The sequence below is a fragment of the Stegostoma tigrinum genome, chromosome 33 (genome assembly GCF_030684315.1).
Source record: "Stegostoma tigrinum isolate sSteTig4 chromosome 33, sSteTig4.hap1, whole genome shotgun sequence".
NCBI lineage: Eukaryota > Metazoa > Chordata > Chondrichthyes > Orectolobiformes > Stegostomatidae > Stegostoma > Stegostoma tigrinum.
Genome location: NC_081386.1, coordinates 4,808,454 through 4,829,886, shown reverse-complemented (window position 1 = coordinate 4,829,886; position 21,433 = coordinate 4,808,454). Strand labels below are relative to the sequence as shown.

Here is a 21,433-nt window from a genome sequence, read left to right as displayed (position 1 = left end):
AGTCATGAATAAGATTATAGCTGAGCACTGAAAACTCAAGATAATTTGGAAAAGTTAGCAAGTCGGAATCAAAGCAAAATCATATTTTAAAATTTACTGGAATTATTTGAAGGATATGTTGTGTGTAAAAGGAACCATATGAATACTCTATACTTGGATTTCTGGAAGACATTTGATAAGGAGTGATATCAAAGATTACTGTAGTGAATAAATATTCAAATTGTAACAGGATAATTTAATAGCATGAATGAAGATTGGCTGTTTGGCATTCAGAGTTAATGTTTCGAGCCCAGTGATCCTTTGTCAGGACGTTCTGTCAAAGGGTCAATGGAGTTAAAACATTAGCTCTGTTTTTCTCTCCACAGATGCAGCCAGATCTGCTTTCTCCAGCCCTTTGTTTTTGTTTGTGATTTTTAAAAAAAGTAAATTATTACTTAAACTGAGAATACGTGCAGAATTCTGAGATCTAGAAGGATTTAGGTGTTCTGTACATGATTCACAAAAGGTTAGTATCCAAGTACAGCCGATAATCAAGAAGGTTAATGGAATTCCATATTTTATTAAGAGAGGAATTGAACATAAAAGTAAGGATGTTACACTTCAGTTATACAGAATGGTGCGACTACATCTTAAATACTGTGTGTAGTTTTAGTCTTCTTGTTTACAGATGTAAATGCATTGAAGGCGATTTAGAGGAGGATAACTGGAATGGTACCAAGAATATACAGGCTGTCTTCTGTGGGTAGGTTGAACAAGTTGGGCTCACTACTACTGAAGTTTAGCAGAGAGGCAGGTGGTTTGATTGAAGTGTGCAAGATTCCGAATAGTCTTGAATGGATCTTTCCTCTTGTGTGTCAGTCCAGAACTAGAGGTCACAGTTTTATAATTAGTGCTCAGACTTTCAGGACAGAGATGAGGAGAAACATCTTCTCTCAGAGGATTGTGTCACTTTGGGACACTCTGCCTCAGAAGGCTGTGGAGGTGGGGTCACTGCATTTAAAACAGGTGGATAGATTCGTGTTGGGCCTGTGAATTGAGCGTTATAGAGAGTAGATGAGAACATGGAATTCAAAACACAAACAAATCGGCCACAATATTTTTGAAGGATAGAACAGGCTCAAGGGGCTGAATGGCCTATTTTTGCTCCTATTTCGTATGTCTGTGTGCATGAACTAAAAATAATAATAAAAAAGACTTCATTGAAAGCCTACTGTTGACAAAGTCAAGATCCAAACATAGCCCTGTTTTCCTTTAATGTCTGTACAATTGTTCATAAGTTGAAGAATGCAAAAAACTTCTCTTGAAAGACTAGTTGATTTATTAAAATAAGTGTAATCATGTACGCCTACATTTGTCAGTATTTAATCTTTGCTTATCATTCCGATTTTTTGTTGCACTTCAATCAGATTAGCGAAGTTTAGCAATGAACACTATAATATTTTGCAGGAAATTGAAGAAACGTAAAGCTTTTAAGAATGTGTCCTAATTGATGATGATCCTCCTGGCTTCTACTGACGCTCATAATTGCCAATGCTGTTGGCAGAATTGTAGACTGGGGGAATGTGGAGGAGGAAGTGAGACTTTGCTACTCAGTAGACTAGAAGAAACCACAGCTCTAGCTCTGTCAATTAACAAGTGGGCGGTTGGGTTGAGCAGCTAGGTGAAGGCTGCCTATGCTTCTTCGTTGGCTTCTCATCCTCACAAAGGGGAGGAAGTGCATGAAACAAGGTGCCATGTGGGACACCAGGATCTCCAGTGACAATAACCCAGTGGTTCAAGTCCTCTTCCGCTCGATGGCTATCATAGAAGGTGTTGGTAGTGATTTCATATTCTCTTCCAAATGTGGTCCTGTAACAAAATATTTCCAAGCAATTTAGGTTTGACCATTCAGCCTTTTGTCATGTCCACTGAAAGATAATGATTTTCTTCTTCAGCAAAACATTAACAGGAATGAAGCCTTAACCACAAAATTGGACTTGTTTGGTTTCTCTATTCATTGAAGTGAGTACGAATCACAAGCAGTCCGCGACAGATTTAGCGTTCCAGATTTTTACATGCCCCATGTGGAAAAGGAAAGCCTGCCTGTAAATTGTATGCATGGCACTTTCAACTTTTGAATGTGATGCTAAAAAAAAGTTCACGACCACAAGTCTGAAATTTCAGTCAGTGAACTGAATTTAATGTAGACTGGAATGGCCCCAATAACAAGCAGAAAACCAGTACAGGTCACTGCTGGGACTGCAACCAGCCAGAGGCAGCATGGCGAGTGGAATTGAGCTTGTTGGGGTTAGGCTGAAAGGCCCTGGTGAGGTGGAGGTGATTCATTAGCAAGGACCGGGGAGATGTTTCTGCAGGTGGGGATGCCCACAAAGAAGTGGCAAGGTTTTACCTGGCTGGACCACAAAAATGGTCAAGGGCCATGTGGTACAATGCTATTGTTGGTGGGAAGAGGAATTTAATTGACTACTCAATTGGCATCTGGTTTGGAAGTCTTTCTTTGACACTCCCACCCGTGTGTATTGGACAAGGTTATGGAGACAGCAGACCTATCCTCCTAATTCTACAGTCAACAACAATGCCTACTTCACATCATTTCCATAACCCAGATGAAATTCTACCCAGTTAGTAGGAACTGCCAATTCTGGAGAATCTGAGATAACACGGTGTAGAGCTGGAAGAACACAGCAGGCCAAGCAGCATCAGCGGAGCAGGAAAGCTGATGTTCTGGTTCTGGACCCTTCTTCAGAAGTGGGGAAGTGTAAGGGGATTCTGAAATAAATAGGGAGAAAGGGAGAGGCAGACAGAAGATGGATAGAGGACAAGATAGGTGGAGAGGAGACAGACAGGTCAAGGAGGGGGTGTTGGAGCCAGTAAAGTTGAGTGTAGGTGGGGAGTTAGGGAGGGGCTAGGTCAGGCCAGGGAGGACGGACAGCTCAAGGATGCAGAATAAGGCTAGAAGGTAGGAGATGGGGGTGGGGCTTGAGGTGGGAGGAGGGGATAGGTGGGAAGACAGGTTAGGGAGGCGGGTATGAGCTGGGCTGGTTTTGATGCAGCCAGGGGAGGGGAGATTTTGAAGCTTGTGAAGTCCACATTGATACCATTGGGCTGCAGGGTTCCCAAGCAAAATATGAGATACTGTTCCTGTAACCTTTGGGTAGCATTGTTGTGGCACTGCAGGATGGGCATGTTATCCAAAGAGTGGGAGGGGAATTTGAAATAGTTTGCGACTGGGAGGTGCCGTTGTTTGGCGCGAACCAAGCGTAGGTGTTCTGCAAAGTGGTCCCCAAGCCTCCACTTGGTTTCCCCAATGTAGAGGAGGCCACATCTGGAACATCAGATACTGTATACCACATTAACAGATGTGAAAGTGAACGTCTGTTTGATGTGGAAGGTCTTCTTAGGGTCTGGGGGGTGAGGAAGGAGGTGTGGGGGCAGGTGTAGCACTTCCTGCAGTCGCAGGAGAAAGTGCCAGGGATGGTAGGGCTGGTGGGGACTGTGGCGCGGACAAGGGAGTCATGGAGAGAGTGGTCCCTCCGGAAAGCAGATAAGGGTGGGGAGGGAAAAATGTCTTTGGTAGTGGGGTCGGATTGCAGACGGCAGAAGTATCAGACGATGATGCGTTGGATCCAGAGGTAGGTAGGGTGGTATGTGAGGATAAGGGGGATTCTGTTTTGGTTATTCTTGCAGGGAGGGGGTGTGATGGATGAGTTGCAGGAAATGCGAGAGACACAGTCGAGGGCATTTTCTACCATTGTGGAGGGGAAGTTGCGGTTCTTGAAAAACGAGGACATCTGAGATGTCCGGGAGTGGAATGTCTTATCTTGGGAACAGATGTGGCGGTGGCGAAGGAATTGGGAGTAGGAGATGGCCTTTTTGCAGGAAGGTGGGTGAGAGGAGGTGTACTCTAGGTAGCTGTGGGAGTCGGTAGGCTTGAAATAGATATAGGTTTCCAGGCGGTTGCCAGAGATGGAAATAGAGAGGTCCAGGAAGGAGAGAGAGGTATTGGAGATGGTCCAGGTGAACTTAAAAGTTGGGGTGGAAGGTGCTGGTGAAGTGTATGAATTGTTCAAGCTCCTTGTGAGAGCACAAGGCAGCCCCGATACAGTCATCGATGTAACGGAGGAAGCAGTGGAGGATAGGGCCAGTGTAACTTTGGAAGAGGGTTGCTCCATGTATCCTACAAAGATGCAGGCATAGCTTGGGCCCATGCAGGTACCCAGGGCCATCCCCTTTGTCTGTAGGAAGTGGGAGGAATTGAAGGAGAAGTTGTTAAGGGTGAGGACGAGTTCAGCTAAGCAGATAACGTGTCAGTGGAGGGGGACTGGTCGTTTATTTCAGAATCCCCTTCCCCTCCCCCATTTCTGAAGAAGGGTTTAGACCAAAAACGTCAGCTTTCCTACTCCTCTGATCCTGCTTGGCCTGCTGTGTTCATCCAGCTCTAGACTTTGTTGTCTGAAATTCTACCCAGTAGGTGCATTTTAGACCTGCCTGTATCTATGACTTCTCATTGTACCCTCATATCTACATAATAAGAATAATATCGCTGACAGAATGTCTGAGCAGTTGAACATTCATCAGCAGCTCAGCATTTATTGACAAAAACCTAGTCTCACAAATCTGGATGATGTTTTTGGTGTAGAAAATTACATGGTAAAGAAAGATGTGTCAATAGATATTATTTCGGAGTCACTCAACTATGTTCCACAAAAGAGACAGCTGGCAAAAAAAAAGCACATGGAATTGGAGGTGACTTATTGACATGTAGGGAATTGGAGAGGGTTTCCATGCAATTGGAGAGGCAAGAAATGATTAAGAATGGTTTTGTGCACAGGAAATCGCTGTCTCACAAACTTCATTGAGTTTTTTGAGGATGTGGCCAAGAGGATAGATGAGGGCAGAATAGTAGACATTGTCTACATAGATTTTAGCAAAGTCTTTGACAAAGTTCTGCATAATAGTCTGCTTAGTAAAGTTAGATCACAAGAGATTCAGGGAGATCTTGCCAACTGGATGCAAAATTGGTTTGACAGTAAGAGAGAGGGTGATGGTGAACAGTTGTTATTTCAGGCTGGAGGCCTGTGTTTGGTGATATTCCACAGGGATTGGTGATGGATCCACTGTTGTTCATCATTTGTACAGCTGATTTAGATAAGAATTTAGGAAGCATGCTAAGTAAATTTGCAGATTTCTCATTGGGAGGTGAAGGCCTAGTGGTATTATCACTGAGCTGTCAATTCAGAGACCCAGAAACTGTCCTGGGGACCCAGGTTTGAATCTCACCATGGCAGATGGTGGGATGTGAATTCAATAAATATCTGGAATTAAGAATCTAACAATGACCATGAATCCATTGTTGATTGTTGTAAGAATCCATTGTTGATTGTTGTAAGAATCCATTGGTTCACTAACATCCTTTAGGGAAGGAAACTGCCATCATTACCTGGTCTGGCCTACATGTGACTCCAGACCCACAGCAATGTAGTTGACTCTTAACTGCCTTCTGGGAAATTAGGGATGGGCAACAAATGCTGCCTAACCAGTGATGTTATCAATGAATAAAGGGGGAAAAAAATGACACCAAAATTCGTGTTATAATGGGCAGTTAAAAAGGTTATCTAAGATTACAAAGGGATCTTGATCAATTGGGCCAATGAGCCAAGGAGTGGCTGATGGAGATTAATTTGGATAAATGTTCAGTGTTGCATTTTGGTAAGAAAACCAAGGGCATGACTTATACAGTTAATGGCCCAGCTGTGGGGAATGTTGTTGAACAGAGAAATCCAGGGGTTCAAGTACATAGTTCATTGAAAGTTGTGTCAAAAGTAGATAGGGTAGTAAAACAGGCATTTGGCATGCTTTTCACATTTTCACACAGAGGTGGTTCATGTGCGGAATGAACTGCAAGGCACAAGTACAGTTAAAACTTTTAAAAGACATTTGTACAGGTAGGGAAGGTTTGGGGGAAATATAGGCCAAAAAACCAAGGAACAAAGAACAAAGAAAATTACAGCACAAGAACAAGCCCTTCAGCCCTCCAAGCCTGCGCCGATCGCGATCCTCTGTCTAACCTGTCATCTATTTTTTAAGGGCCTGTGTCCATTTGCTCCCGGCCCATCCATGTATCTGTCCAAATATACCTTAAAATACGCTAACGTGTCTGTGTCTACCACCTCCGTTGGCAATGTGTTCCAGGCACCCACTACCCTCTGTGTAAAGAACTTTCCACGCATATCTCTCTTAAACTTTCCTCCTCTCACTTTGAACTCATGACACCTAGTAATTGAGTCCCCCACTCTGGGGGAAAAAGCTTCTTGCTATCCACCCTGTCTATACACCCTGTCAAACGCAGACAAATTAACAAAAGAATAAAGAACAATACAGCACAGGAACAGGCCCTTCGGCCCTCCATGCCTGCGATGACACATTCTGCCCTTCCAAACTAAAACTGTCTTCACTTACAGGGTCCATATCCCTCTATTTCCTTCCTACTTTTACATTCATCCAGGTGCTTCTTGAAAGCTGCTATTGTGTCTGCTTCCACCACCTCCTGTGGCAACGCATTCCAGGTACTCATCACCCTTTGTATGAAAAATTTGTGTCACACATCTCTTTTAAACTCCAACCCCCGACCCCACCTCGCACCTTGTACCTATGTACCCTATTAATTGACCCCTCCACCCTGGGATAAAGCTCACACTTTCCACTCTATCCCCCCATTCATAATCTTATAAACTTCTATCAGGCCACCCCTCAATTCCTGCATTCTAGTGGAAACAAACCCAGTCTGTCCAACCTTTCTTTTTAGCTATAATCCTCCATACCAGGCCACATCCTTGTAAACCTTTTCTGTACCCTCTCCAAAGAATCCACATCATAGAACATAGAACATAGAACAGTACAGCACAGAACAGGCCCTTCAGCCCACGATGTTGTGCCGACCATTGATCCTCATGTCTGCACCCTCAAATTTCTGTGACCATATGCATGTCCAGCAGTCTCTTAAATGTCCCCAATGACCTTGCTTCCACAACTGCTGCTGGCAACGCATTCCATGCTCTCACAACTCTCTGTGTAAAGAACCCGCCTCTGACATCCCCTCGATACTTTTCTCCAACCAGCTTGAAACTATGATCCCTTGTGTTAGCCATTTCTGCCCTGGGAAATAGTCTCTGGCTATCAACTCTATCTATGCCTCTCATTATCTTGTATACCTCAATTAGGTCCCCTCTCCTCCTCCTTTTCTCCAATGAAAAAAGTCCGAGCTCAGTCAACCTCTCTTCATAAGATAAGCCCTCCAGTCCAGGCAGCATCCTGGTAAACCTCCTCTGAACCCTCTCCAAAGCATCCACATCTTTCCTATAATAGGGCGACCAGAACTGGACGCAGTATTCCAAGTGCAGTCTAACCAAAGTTTTAAAGAGCTGCAACAAGATCTCACAACTCTTAAACTCAATCCTCCTGCTAATGAAAGCCAGAACACCATATGCTTTCTTAACAACACTGTCCACTTGGTGGCCATTTTAAGGGATCTATGTATCTGCACACCAAGATCCCTCTGTTCCTCCACACTGCCAAGAATCCTATCCTTAATCCTGTACTCAGCTTTCAAATTCGAACTTTCAAAATGCGTCACCTCGCATTTATCCAGGTTGAACTCCATCTGCCACCTCTCAGCCCATTTCTGCATCCTGTCAATGTCCCGCTGCAGCCTACAACAGCCCTCTATACTGTCAACGACACCTCCAACCTTTGTGTCGTCTGCAAACTTGCTGACCCATCCTTCAATCCCCTCATCCAAGTCATTAATAAAAATTACAAACAGTAGAGGCCCAAGGACAGAGCCCTATGGAACACCACTCACCACTGACTTCCAGGCAGAATATTTTCCTTCTGCTACCACTCGCTGTCTTCTGTTGGCCAGCCAATTCTGTATCCAGACAGCTAAGTTCCCCAGTATCCCATTCCTCATGACGTTCTGAACGAGCCTACCATGGGGAACTTTATCAAATGCCTTGCTGAAGTCCATATACACCATATCCACAGCTCGACCCTCATGAACTTTTCTAGTCACTTCCACAAAGAACTCGATAAGGTTTGTGAGGCAGGACCTGCCCCTCACAAAGCCGTGTTGACTGCATTTAATCAAGCCATGCTCTTCCAGATGGTCATAAATCCTATCCCTCAGAATCCTTTCTAACACCTTGCAGATGACAGACGTGAGACTTACTAGTCTGTAATTGCCGGGGATTTCCCTATTTCCTTTCTTGAAGAGATGAATTACATTTGCCTCTCTCCAGTCCTCAGGTACAACTCCAGTGAAGAGCGAGGATGCAAAGATCTTCGCAAGTGGTGAAGCAATTGCATTTCTCGTTTCCCAAAGCAGCCGAGGACAAATCTGGTCCGGGCCTGGCGACTTGTCAATCTCAATGTTTGACAAAATTTTCAGCACATCGCCTTCCTCTATCTCTATCCATTCCAGCATGCACACCTGCTCTTCAAAGGTTTCATTCACTACAAAGTTCGTTTCTTTCATAAAGACAGAAGCAAAAAACTCATTTAGGGATTCCCCTACCTCCTCAGACTCCACACACCAGTTCCCTATGCTATCCCTGATCGACCCTACTCTTTCTTTGACCATTCTCTTATTCCTCACATAAGTGTAAAATGCCTTTGTGTTCTCCCTAATCCGTTCTGCCAAGCCTTTCTTGTGCCCCCTCCTGGCTCTCCTCAGATCATTTTTGAGCTCCTTCCTCGCCTGCCTGTAATCCTCTAGAGCTGAGCTTGACCCTAGCATCCTCCACCTTATGTAAGCTACCTTCTTCCTTTTGATGACAAGCTCCACCGCTCTTGTCATCCAAGGTTCCTTTATCTTAACCCTTCTTGCCTGTCTCAGAGGGACATATTTATTCATCACTCGCAACAACTGTTCCTTAAACAGTCTCCGCATGTCTATAGTGCCTTTACCGTGGAACAATTGCTCCCAGTCCATGTTTCCTAACTCATGTCTAATCGCATCATAGTTTCCTCTTCCCCAATTAAATATCCTCCCATTTTGTCTAATCGTCTCCTTCTCCATAGCTATGTAGAATGTGAGGCAGTTATGGTCACTATCACCAAAATGCTCTCCCACAACAAGATCTGATACCTGCCCCGGCTCGTTTCCGAGCACCAAGTCTAGAATGGCCTCTCCCCTCGTCAGCCTGTCAACATCCTTCTAGCAGTGTGACCAGAATTGTACACAATATTCCAAGAGTGGCCTAACTGAAGTTCTGTAAAGCTGCAGCATAACTTGTCTATCCTTGTACTCAATGCCCTTCCAAAAAATGCAAGCATGCCATAGGCCTTTTGCACTACCTTATCTACCTGCGCAGCCACCTTCAGTGATCTGTGGGCTTGAATCTGCATATCAAGATTCCTAAGGATTCTACCATTCACTGTATAATTTGTAGTCACTAGTTTAGTTCAGGAAACCTGGTCAGAATGGACAAATTGGACAGAAGGGTTTGTTTCCGTAATGTATTATTCTATTACTGTGTAAGTGGCGATAATAAGTACACCAGTTGGCAGGATGTGACTTGTGGTATGCCCAGAGATCTATATTGGTGCTTCAGATTTTCACCACAATGAAACAGTTGGAGATCTGTATTGACAAGTTTGCTGATAAAACAAATTTAGCTGCCACAGTTAATCGTGCGGTTGGGCACAGAAAGTTGTAAAGGAAAATCGAACATTAAATGAGTGAGAAAAACAATAACAGGTGGAGCTCAATGTTTAGAAACATGAGATTATCCTCCTATGATCCTGACAGTTCAGAATTTTTTGAAATGACAGCTGGGAACTCTGCATGAGTAATGAAGCTTTATGATCACTAAGAAGAAATCATTAAAGGTTCATGGGCAGAGGTACAAAAAAAACACTTAAAAGGCTAACGGAATTCTAGCCGTTAGTTTAAAGATACTGGGATATAAATGTGTAAGTGAAGTTACAGTTATAGAAACATCTTGTTTGATTCCATGTGAAGTACTATGTTCTTTGCCTAACCAGGACATAGTGATCTTGGAGGGCATGCAACACAAATGCTTCTGGAAAATGCTGGGGTAAAACAATTATATTAGAACAACAGGTTCCACAACTAGGCTACAATTTATCTGATTGTAAAGAATTAGATGATGATGATCTGGTTGAAATGATTAGAACGATCAAAGGAGTTGATAGCATTATTAGAGCTAAACTAACTAAGTCGAGTCAAGAACAAAGGGGTATAATCTAGAAATGAAGAACTAAGTTATGCAAGGATGGCGTTTTGAAATGCTTCACATAAAGGATAGCAGGAATGTGGAACACTTTCCCGAAAGAGGTGATGACCAGAGTTCAACAGAAATTTTGGAATGCCGTTAAGTGTTTTGGGCTGATGCTGTTCCGTCAGGAAGTCAAGGGTCTGCTTGTTTCCTGTTCCATGCTCCACTTGTCGGCAGCTAGTTAGAATGTGCAGAATTTGACAAGAAGACAAATGAGACTATGAATGCCCATGATGTCAATGCAGGTTTTGGGAGGTGCTGTGGATTGGTAAGAAGAACTTACTCTGACACTGATGACATTTCTAGATTTCTAGTGTCATTCTGGGATCTTTGGTAATTAATAACAGCATAAGGATGTAGGAGCAGAATTAGGCCATTCAGCCCTTCAAATTGCTCGATCATAGCTGATATGTATCTCAAACCCATTCTCCTGACTTTTCCCCATAAAACTTGATCCCCTGACGAATCAAGAACCTATCTATGTCTGTCTTAAATACACCACCCAAAGACTTGGCCGCCTCAGCCTTCTGCAATAACGTGTTCCACAGATTCACCACCTTCTGGCTGAAGAAATTCCTCATCTCAGTTCTAAAGGCTTGTCCCTTCACTCCGAGGCTGTGCCCTTGGGTCCTAGTCTCTCTTATAACTGGAAAGACTTTCTACACATCCACTCTATCCAGGCCTCACAGTATTCATAAGTTTCAATGAGATCCCCTTTTATCCTTCTAAACTTCACGACCCACAGTCCTTAATGCTAACTAAAACTATACAACTACCTTAACCATGGCCAGCAAGATAAGTGGCCCATGAGGCCAAGTAATGGTCAATATTGAAGAGGATGCAGCATAACTGGGAAATGGTGGATATAAATCTACAAGCTTAAATAGAGGAAATATAAGGTTAGCACACTGTTTGAGATATTTCAAGCGAGCTGATTGCCCAGAACAAGCCACTACTGAGAGTTATTACTGAAGGTTTAGCGATATGGTGATTATGGTGGATCCACAGTAGTTTCTGAGTTTTAAGCATGAAATTGAGGAGGTTTTACAGAAGTATACTATTTTGCTGATGGAACTCTAGTTGGTTGAAGCTGTTGTTAGATGAGAATCAGTGGCAAAACCTCAAAGAAAAGGAGCTAGAATTCTAACTGAGGGAGTTCAGAGTTTTTTAGGACTTGGTGACTGAAACTGGTACCATGTCTGCTTAGAGGGCTGTCTAATTAATCTGAGCAAAGTACCTCTGTAGTATTTGCTATTTACTGGGTAATTTATACCTTATATTTAATCCAATTTTCCTGTTAAATCATTTCTAGTTCATGTTAATTTCTATTTGATTCTTAAATAAAATGTAAAAAATGAAATCTTGCTTTTCCTGGGGATTGATTGAAGAATATGGCCCTTTTGGTTGATCATCTCCGTGAAAATCATAACAAATTGAAAGTGAAGAGTGATAAATTTATGTTCAGTATGATTATTGATGGTTATGAAATCAACGTGGGTAGATGGAGTTACTGCGTAGGTCATTGATTATCTAATTGAATTCCAGGCGACCTTGAGGGGCTAAGTGGCTTGCTCCTTTTCCCACTTCGTTATTGGTGCTGCCAGTTAACACAAATTATGTTATAATGGAAATCTCACAAATTATTTATTATACATCAGTTGGTCTTTTGGTAAAGAATACTTACCAGAAAGAGAACTTCTGAAGAGCTGCTAAAGCCTGGTTCGTACGGACATGGTTGATAAGTACTTTTACATTTGCCTGGCAAATCAAAAATAATGACATCATACATCTTAATAAAGCTGTTACAAAAGCAAACAAATTGGTTTATTGGTTTAATTCTGGAGACATAGAGTTGAAAAGCAGAAAGGTTGTATAAAATTAATGCAGAGGCTCAGGTGGAAAACACTTAGAATTTTAGAATAGAAGGCTAACAAAACTATTTATTATGGTGGAAGGAAACCATTCGGACTGGCAACGCTGTGCCAGTTCTCAGCCTGAGTAATTCAGCTAGTCCCACTTGCAAGACTGTGCACCAGTCTAGTTTGTTTATTATAAGTATGATATGGAGGCCTTGAAGAAGTGCGAAAAAGACTTGCAATGATGATATCTAAACAGAGAGATTATTTTTCTCAGGAAACGCTGAACAAGTCACGCCCTATTTGCGAAAAATGGGAATAAGATCTTTAAGAATAATGGAAGTGTTCATAGGGTAGGGGTAGAAAAGATGTTTCCACTTGTCTGGGCCTGAAATGATAAAATTAGTCACTAATAAATCCAGGAGGGAAGTTGGAATGATTAGAATGTGGGACAAAATGCCACAAAGCACAGGCGATGAAAAAGGTATTTAAACAGATGTGGGAACAGTGAACAGAACAATATACTGATTGGATTAAATAAAATAGGGGAGAGGCGGCATGCATGGAGTCTAAACACTGACATGTGCAAGGCAGGCTTAATGACCCATTTCTCTGAAACATAATTCGATATAAAATAATAAATTTAATTTATTTAAGGTATACTACAATGTTGGCTAGTAGATAAGATAGCTCCCATTGTATTTTGTTGGGAAGATATTATGGCACGGACATCATTGCTCATAACAATGAGCTCGGAAAGGCAATTGTTAGTATAGACTGGGAGCTTGAATCTGAGTAACTGTAGTGAATTTATTTGATAATATGCTATTTTTTAATTCTTTTAAACAAGGGGTTTTAATCAATTCTTTCTTAACATAGAAATAGTTAGAGGATAGAAGGTGGCTATTCTACCCATCGTATCCATTGCCCTCTGAGGAACAATTCATCCCAGAAGATTCAAAAACTGCCAATGTTTTTAATTTTAAAATGTCTTTATTTAAAAAGGGAAAAAGGCGAAAAACAGGTAACTATTAGTAAGTTAGCTTAACATCTGTTATTGGGGAAATGCTGCAGTGAGGTGCTGCATTTTGGACAGGCAAATCAGGGCAGGACTTATACTAAGGTCCTGGGGAGTGTTACCGAATAAAGAGACCTAGGAGTGCAGGTTCATAGTTCCTTGAAAGTAGAGTCACAGGTAGACAGGGCAGTGAAGGTGGTATTTGGTATGCTTGCCTTTATTGGTCAGTGCATTGAGTATAGGATTTGGGAGATCATATTGCGGCTCTACACGTCAGTGGTTAGGCCATTTTTTGGAATAATGTGTGTAATTCTGGTCTCCCCACTATAGGAAGGATATTGTCAAACATAAAACGGTTCAGAAACAATATAAGGATGTTGCCAGGCTTTGAGGATTTGAGCAATAGGGAGAGGCTAAATAAGCTGGGGTTATTTTCCCTGGAACATCAGAGGCTGGGAAGTGACCCTCTAGAGGTTTATAAAATCATGAGGGACATGAATACAGTAAATAGACAAGCTCTTTTCCCCAAGGCGAGAGATTCCAAAACTGGGGGGCACAGGTTTAAGGTGAGAACGGAAAGATATAAAAGGGACCTAAGGGACAACATTTTCACGCAGAGGATGGTATGTGATGGCAAGAGCTGCCAGAGGAAGTGGTGGAGGGTGGTTTGATTACAACATTTAAAGGCATCTGGATGGGTATATGAGTAGGAAGGGTTTAGAAGGATAGGAGCCAAATGCTGGGAAATGGGGCTAGATTTATACAGGATATCTGGTTGGCATGGACAAGTTGGACGAAAGGATCTGTTTCTGTGCTGCACACCTCTGTGACTCTATGACTCTAAATTTTGCAGTCTATTATCAAGGACGTGAATCTGTGGACCTCACTGTCATTAAGTATATCCAAAGCCAAGATAGGCAGATTTTAATCAGTGAGGGAGTCATTGATTGTAAGGAAAAGGCAGGAAAGTGGAGTTGAGGGCTATCAAATCATCCATAATCTCATTGAATTGTAGGCTGGACTCAATGGGCAGAATGGCCAACTTCTGCTGCTACATCTTATGCTATAATGGTTATCTAGTGCCTCTACACTGCCTTTACCCCATAGGCCTGCAAAGCTTTCCTTTCCAGACAATGATGCAATTTCCTTTTGAAAGCATCAAAATTCTAAAGAAGGGTCCTGACCCAAAACATCAGCTTTCCTGCTCCTCTGATGCTGCCTCGCCTGCTGTGCTCATCCAGTTCCACACTGTTATCTCTGACTCCAGCATCGGCAGTTCTTATTATATTTTTCTTGTTTTTGTACTCCAAGCCCCAATTGATAAAGTGGGATGTCATATGCCTTATTAATTATTCTCTCAAACTTTCCTTGCATCTTTACAAATTTTGATATAGAGGCCTGCACACCAGAGTCTGTGTCATTAATCAATAACAGGAAAAGGAGTTCTAACCCCAGTTCTTGGGGAACTCCTCCTACAGCCTGTAAAACACCCAATAACTACATACGAATTTGTGTCCATGTTACTACTCTCTTTTATTTCACAAGCTGTAACTTTGAACATAGAACATAGAACATTACAGCACAGTACAGGCCCTTCGGCCCTCGATGTTGTGCCGACCTGTCATACCGATCTCAAGCCCATCTAACCTACATTATTCCATGTATGTCCATATGCTTATCCAATGACGACTTAAATGTACCTAAAGTTGGCGAATCTACTACCGTTGCAGGCAAAGTGTTCCATTCCCTTACTACTCTCTGAGTAAAGAAACTTCCTCTGATATCTGTCCTATATCTTTCACCCCTCAATTTAAAGCTATGCCCCCTCATGCTCGCCGTCACCATCCTAGGAAAAAGGCTCTCCCTATCCACCCTATCTAACCCTCTGATTATTTTATATGTTTCAATTAAGTCACCTCTCAACCTTCTTCTCTCTAATGAAAACAGCCTCAAGTCGCTCAGCCTTTCCTCATAAGACCTTCCCTCCATACCAGGCAACATCCTAGTAAATCTCCTCTGCACCCTTTCCAAAGCTTCCACATCCTTCTTATAATGTGGTGACCAGAACTGTACACAATACTCCAAGTGCAGCCACACCAGAGTTTTGTACAGCTTCACCATAACCTCTTGGTTCCGGAACTCGATCCCTCTATTAATAAAAGCTAAAACACTGTATGCCTTCTTAACAGCCCTGTCAACCTGGGTGGCAACTTTCAAGGATCTGTGTACATGGACACCGAGATCTCTCTGCTCATCTACACTCGTAAGAATCTTACCATTAGCCCTGTACTTTGCCTTCTGGTTACTCCTACCAAAGTGCATCACCTCACACTTGTCTGCCTAAAACTCCATTTGCCACCTCTCAGCCCAGCTCTGCAGCTTATCTGTGTCTCTCTGCAACCTACAGCATCCTTCATCACTATCCACAACTCCACCGACCTTAGTGTCTTCTGCAAATTTACTAACCCATCCTTCTACGCCCTCATCCAGGTCATTTATAAAAATGACAAACAGCAGTAGACCCAACACCGACCCTTGCGGTACACCACTAGTAGCTGGTCTCCAGGATGAACATTTCCCATCAACTACCACCCTCTGTCTTCTTTCAGCAAGCCAATTTCCAATCCAAACTGCTATATCTCCCACAATTCCATTCCTCCGCATTTTGTACAATAGCCTATTGTGGGGAACCTTATCAAACGCTTTGCTGAAATCCATATACACCACATCAACCAGTTACTCTCATCTACCTGTTTGGTCACCTTCTCGAAGAACTCAATAAGGTTTGTGAGGCACGACCTTCCCTTCACAAAACCGTGCTGACTATCCCTAATCAATTTATTCTTTTCTAGATGATTATAAATCCTATCCCTTATAACCTTTTCCAACACTTTACCAACAAGTGAGGTAAGGCTCACTGGTCTATAATTACCAGGGTTGTCTCTACTCCCCTTCTTGAACAAGGGAACCACATTTGCTATCCTCCAGTCATCTGGCACTATTCCTGTCGACAATGACGAGTTAAAGATCAATGCCAAAGGCTCGGCAATCTCCTCCCTGGCTTCCCAGAGGATCTGAGGACAAATCCCATCCGGCCCAGGGGACTTATCTATCTTCACCCTCTGAAGAATTTCTAATACATCTTCCTTGTGAACCTCAATCCCACCTAGTCTAGTAGCCTGTATCTCAGTATCCCACCTAGTCTAGTAGCCTGTATCTCATGCTTATAGATCTATTGTGTAGCACATGATCAAATTAATTTGGCAGTTCACCACATCAACTGCATTACCCTCATCAACCCTTTTTGATACCTCATCTAAGTATTCAAAAAATTTAGTTAAACATGACTTGCCCTCAACAAATTCATCCTGGATTTCCTTAATTAATCCATGTTTGCCAAGTCACAATTGATTTTGTCCCAAATTATCATCTCTAGAAGTTTTCCCATCGCTGAGGTAAACATCTCCAATGATAGATTAGCACTTCAAAGTCATATTGGTTCAATCCCAATTAGTACATGCAATTTAATCATCTTAAGTATTAGTACTTTACAGTACTATTTGTAATGTTGAATTTAAACTATTGGATAAGTCAAAAGATTTTTAGGTAAATAAATGACTTTAAGTGACCATGACTGGATTATCATGTGTTATTTTAATATATTTGGAAACATTGTATTGTCAGTCGCTATCCTTTGCTGTGATGTTGGATTGGATTTAATGGGTTGGAAGGTATGATCGCATGGTAAATCCAGCAGGGGAGCTGTCTGTAACCAGCCCTCCTCCACATAATCCACCACGATTTTACCAGCAATACACACACCCGGGAAAATAAATAAATAAATTCTCCCCATTAGACATTGCCTGCTATGATCTCCCCACATCCAGCACTATTTTTACCTGTTGCCCTTTTGATCTACCTGTAAGCTCACATCCCTTTCTTTCCACTGCCATTTGCCCAATCCCCACCATCCATCTTTAATTTAAATCCAATTTGCTTCTCCTGACAGAAATGGCCAGAGATTAGTGGCCAAGAGCCCTTTCAGTCTCAATCTATCTTCGCCTGAAGAAGGGCCTGTTTCATGACCGGCGTCATGAGGGGGGCACCGTTACAGAGATGAAAATGAAGTGCTAGAATTAGCATTGTGGATCTCAAGAATTCAATTAGTAGTTCAATCTGAGCTGGACAAGATGGGAGAGAGAATTCAGAGCTAACTTCTAGAGAATGGGAGTACTGGGGTAACTAAGCACAGTGGAGACAAGAGGATGAAATAACACCTTGGTAGCAGATGGGTTCAGGTCAGGGCAAGGATGGACAATGTTACAGATCAAAAAGTTAAAAGGACATGGTTACAGTGGAGGGAATCTGAGTTCAGAAATTTAGTCCAGGGTCAAAAATAGTGCAATGAATGATGAATGAGACAGTAATATGAAAGCACAATATTGTCAATACTGGAGATCTGAAATAAAAACGATAAATGCTAAAGAAATTCAGTAGGTCTGGTAGCATCTGTGGAGAGGGAAACAAGGTTAATATTTTGAGTCTAATATGGCTCTTCTTTGGAACCCCTATATCATATACCATATCAGAGTACATTACTTGCACCAAGGAAAAGAGATAACAGTACTAATTTTCCTAATTAATGACAGAAAAAATATTATAGCTCAACTAAAAATCCATACTGGGTACCATTAAATGATACAGGAGCAGGATAGGGTTGCTGGAGGCGAAGAAGAAGCTGTGTACATTTTTTTTCTATTCATTTGTGTGACGTGGGTGTCGCTAGCTGGCCAGCATTTATTACCCATTCCTAGTTGCCCTTTTGAAGGTGGTGGTAAGCTACCTTCTTGAACTGATACAGTCTACCTGCTGTAGGTTGACCCATAATGCCCTTAGGGAGGGAATTACAGGATATGACCAGCAACAGTGAAGGAATGGCGATATATTTCCAAATCAGGATGGTGATGGCTTGGAGGGAAATTTAGAGGTGGTGGTGTTCCCAAATGTCTGCTGCTCTTGTTCTTCTAGATGGAGCTGGTCGTGGGTTGGGAAGGTGCTGTCTGAGGATCTTTGGTGAATTTCTGCAATGCATCTTGTATATAATACATACTTGAGTGTTGGCGGTGGAGGGATTGGATGTAATGCCAATCAAGCAGGCTGCTTTGTTCTGGACGGGGTCAATCTTCTTGAGTGTTGTTGAGGCTGCAATCAGCCAGCCAAGTGGGCAGGATTCCACCACACTCCTGACTTGTAGATGGTGGACAGGCTTTGAGATACTCACTGCAGTATTCCTAGCTTCTAGCCTGCTCTTGTAGTCACTGTGTTTATGTGGTGAATCCAGTTGAGTTTCTGGTCATTGATAACCCAGGATGTTGATAGTGGGGAAATCAGTACTGGTAACACCATTGAATGTCAAAGGGTGGTGGCAGATTATGTCTTATTGGTGATGGTCATAGCCTGGCATTTGTGTGGTACGAATGTCACTTGCCAGTTAACAGCCAAAGCCTGGATATTGTCCAGATCTTGTTGCATGTGAACATGGATTGCTGCAGTGTCTGAGGAGTCACAAATGGCGCTGAACATTGTGCAATCATCAGCGAACATCCCCACTTCTAACCTTATGATTGAGGGAAGGTCATAGATGAAACAGCTGAAGATGGCTGGGCTGAGGGCATTACCCTGAGAAACTCCAGCAGAGATGTCCTGGAGCTGAGATGATTGACCTCCAACAACAACGGCCATTTTCCAATGTGTCAGGAATGGCACCAACGGCCGGAGAGTTTGTCCAATACCCATTGATTTTGCTAGGGCTCCTTGATGCCACACTCAGTAAATGCAGCCTTAATATCAAAGGCTGTCATTACATAGATCAAGTTATTACGAAGACAAGAGAGAGGAGGTAGCTTCAGGAAACTTCACAAGGTACTGTTATAAGAGTGCTGAAGTGGAGCCATTGTCCAAGATATGATCAGAAAAGGAAGAAGGTAACTAAGTAAGGGGTGCCCTACTAAGCTGTATAATTTAGCAGCAATATTGAACTTACAATCCCTATTGAGGCCAGTAAGTTTTTCTGCAAACAACAGACTAAAGTCTGCTCTGTTGAAGGGTCTAGGCCCGAAACATCAGCTTTTGTGCTCCTGAGATGTTGCTTGGCCTGCTGTGTTCATCCAGCTCCACACTTTGTTATCTTAGGCTAAAAGAATAACTGACAAAATACTATTTTTGTGGATGGCTCCCATAAACTACAGAACAAGATATTCTGCTTTTCCTTTTCACACAGTTAAAGAACCTGCTTGAAAACAAAAATCGCTGGAGATCACAACGAGTCAGGTGGCACCCATAAAGAGATAAGCTAATGTTTCGAGTCTAGATAACTCTTCATAAGAGCTGAAGTGAACTTCACACCTATTCTTTACACTATCACTTAAGTAGTCATTCGAATTTCCTGATCCAAGGCCAAAGCAATTCTTAGCTTCTGAAGGCATAATTCCACTCTTTTCTGATCCCAGCCTGTTAACTTTAATTTCATAACTTTAACCTCATTGAGGGTTTTGAATGAAGGTTTTCAGTCTGGCGCAAGAGCTTTTCAACATAAGTAGGACTTCTTTCCCGCATTACTGTGTGGTGAACCACAGAAAACCCTGGCCTCTATATGTTCTCACATTCCCAAAGCCTGGCAGATTAACTTGTCTGTGACACTCAGTGATACTTTAGAAAAGTCTGCAATCTAATTCTTCAATGGTTTCTGAAGGACACTGCTCCTCTCAAAGCCATCTCCATGGCATTGTGCATCACACGACTTTGTATCCAAGAATATAGATTAACTATTAGAGTCATATTACTGTGGTCTAACTTGTCCATGCTGACCAGGTATCCTAAATTAATCTGGCCCCATTTACCAGCAGCTGACCCTTATCCCTCTAAACCCTTCCTATTCATGCACCCATCCGCATGTCTTTTAAATGTTGTGTTTGTACAAGCCTCCACCACTTCCTCTGGCAGCTCATTCCATACACGCACCACCCTCAGTGTGAAAACATTACCCCTTAGATCCCTTTTAAATCTTTCCCCTCTCACCTTAAACCTGTGCCTCTAGGTTTGGACTCCCTATCCTGTGGAAAAGACCTTGACTTTTCACCCTATCCATGCCCCTCATGATTTTATAAACCCCTCAGCCAAGGAAAATAGCCTCAGCCCATTCAACCTCTCCCTATGGTTCAAACACTCCAAACTGGCAACATTTTTATAAATCTTTTCTCAATCCTTTCAAATTTCATAACGTCTTTCCTATAGCAGGGCAACCCGAATTGAACGCAGTATTCCAGAAGTGTCCTAACCAATGTCCTGTGCAGTTGCAACATGACCTCCCAACTCCTATGCTCAATGCACTGACCAATAAAGGCAAGCATACCAAATGCCTTTTTCACTATCCTATCTAACTGTGACTACTACGAACCTGCCCTCCAAGGTGTCTTTGTTCAGCAACACTCCCCAGGGCTTTACCATTCATTGCAAAACTCTTGCCCTGTTTCGCCTTTCCAAACCGCAGCACCTCACATTTTTCTAAATTAAACTCCATCTGCCACTCATTGGCTTATTGGCCCATCTGATCAAGGTCCCGCTGTACTCTAAGGTAACCTCTTTCGCTGTCCACTACACCGCCAATTTTGGCGACATCTGCAAAATTTCAAACCATACCTCCGATGTTCACATCCAAATCATTTATATAAAATGATGAAAAGCAGTAGACTCAGCATCAATCCTTGTGGCACACAGTTGGTCGCAGGCCTCCAGTCTGAAAAGCAATCCTTCACCATCACTCTCTGTCTTCTATCTTCAAACAAGTTCTGTATCCAAATGGCTAGTTCTCCCTGTATCCCAATCTAATGTTGTTAACCAGTCTACTATGAGGCACCTTGCTGAATGCCTTACTGAAGCCCATATAGATCACGTTCCCCGCTCTGCCTTCAGCAATCCTTTTGTTAGATACCAACCCTATTAATCTTGGAAATATATTAGCAATTTAAAGCATAACCATGTAGAAAACCCGATATTATTAAGGCTTTCCTTGAACTTAGTCTATCTGTGGCAACACAAAGATGGGTAGGAAAATGAGCTATGAAAAGTGCTTAAGGAGTCTACAAAGGGGTATTGATAGATTAAGTGAGTGGACAAAGATCTGGCAGTACAACATAGGAAAGTGAAATTGTCCATTTTGGCAGAAATGATTTTAAAAAGAATACTATCTCAATGGTGAGATG

General features: G+C 42.4%; 1 protein-coding gene across 1 annotated transcript in view; it reads right to left on the bottom strand.

Annotated features, from left to right (window-relative positions):
• Positions 1–572: 572 nt before the first annotated feature.
• cfap161 (cilia and flagella associated protein 161) overlaps positions 573–21,433 on the bottom strand; it is a 68,106-nt gene continuing 47,245 nt past the window's right edge. Inside the window, exons 6-7 of the mRNA XM_048562963.2 lie at positions 11,983–12,056; positions 573–1,848 (exon numbers count right to left, since the gene is read on the bottom strand). Coding sequence (XP_048418920.1) covers positions 1,629–1,848; positions 11,983–12,056 — 294 coding nt within the window. The 3' untranslated portion in view covers positions 573–1,628. The remainder of the gene's footprint in view (positions 1,849–11,982; positions 12,057–21,433) is intronic.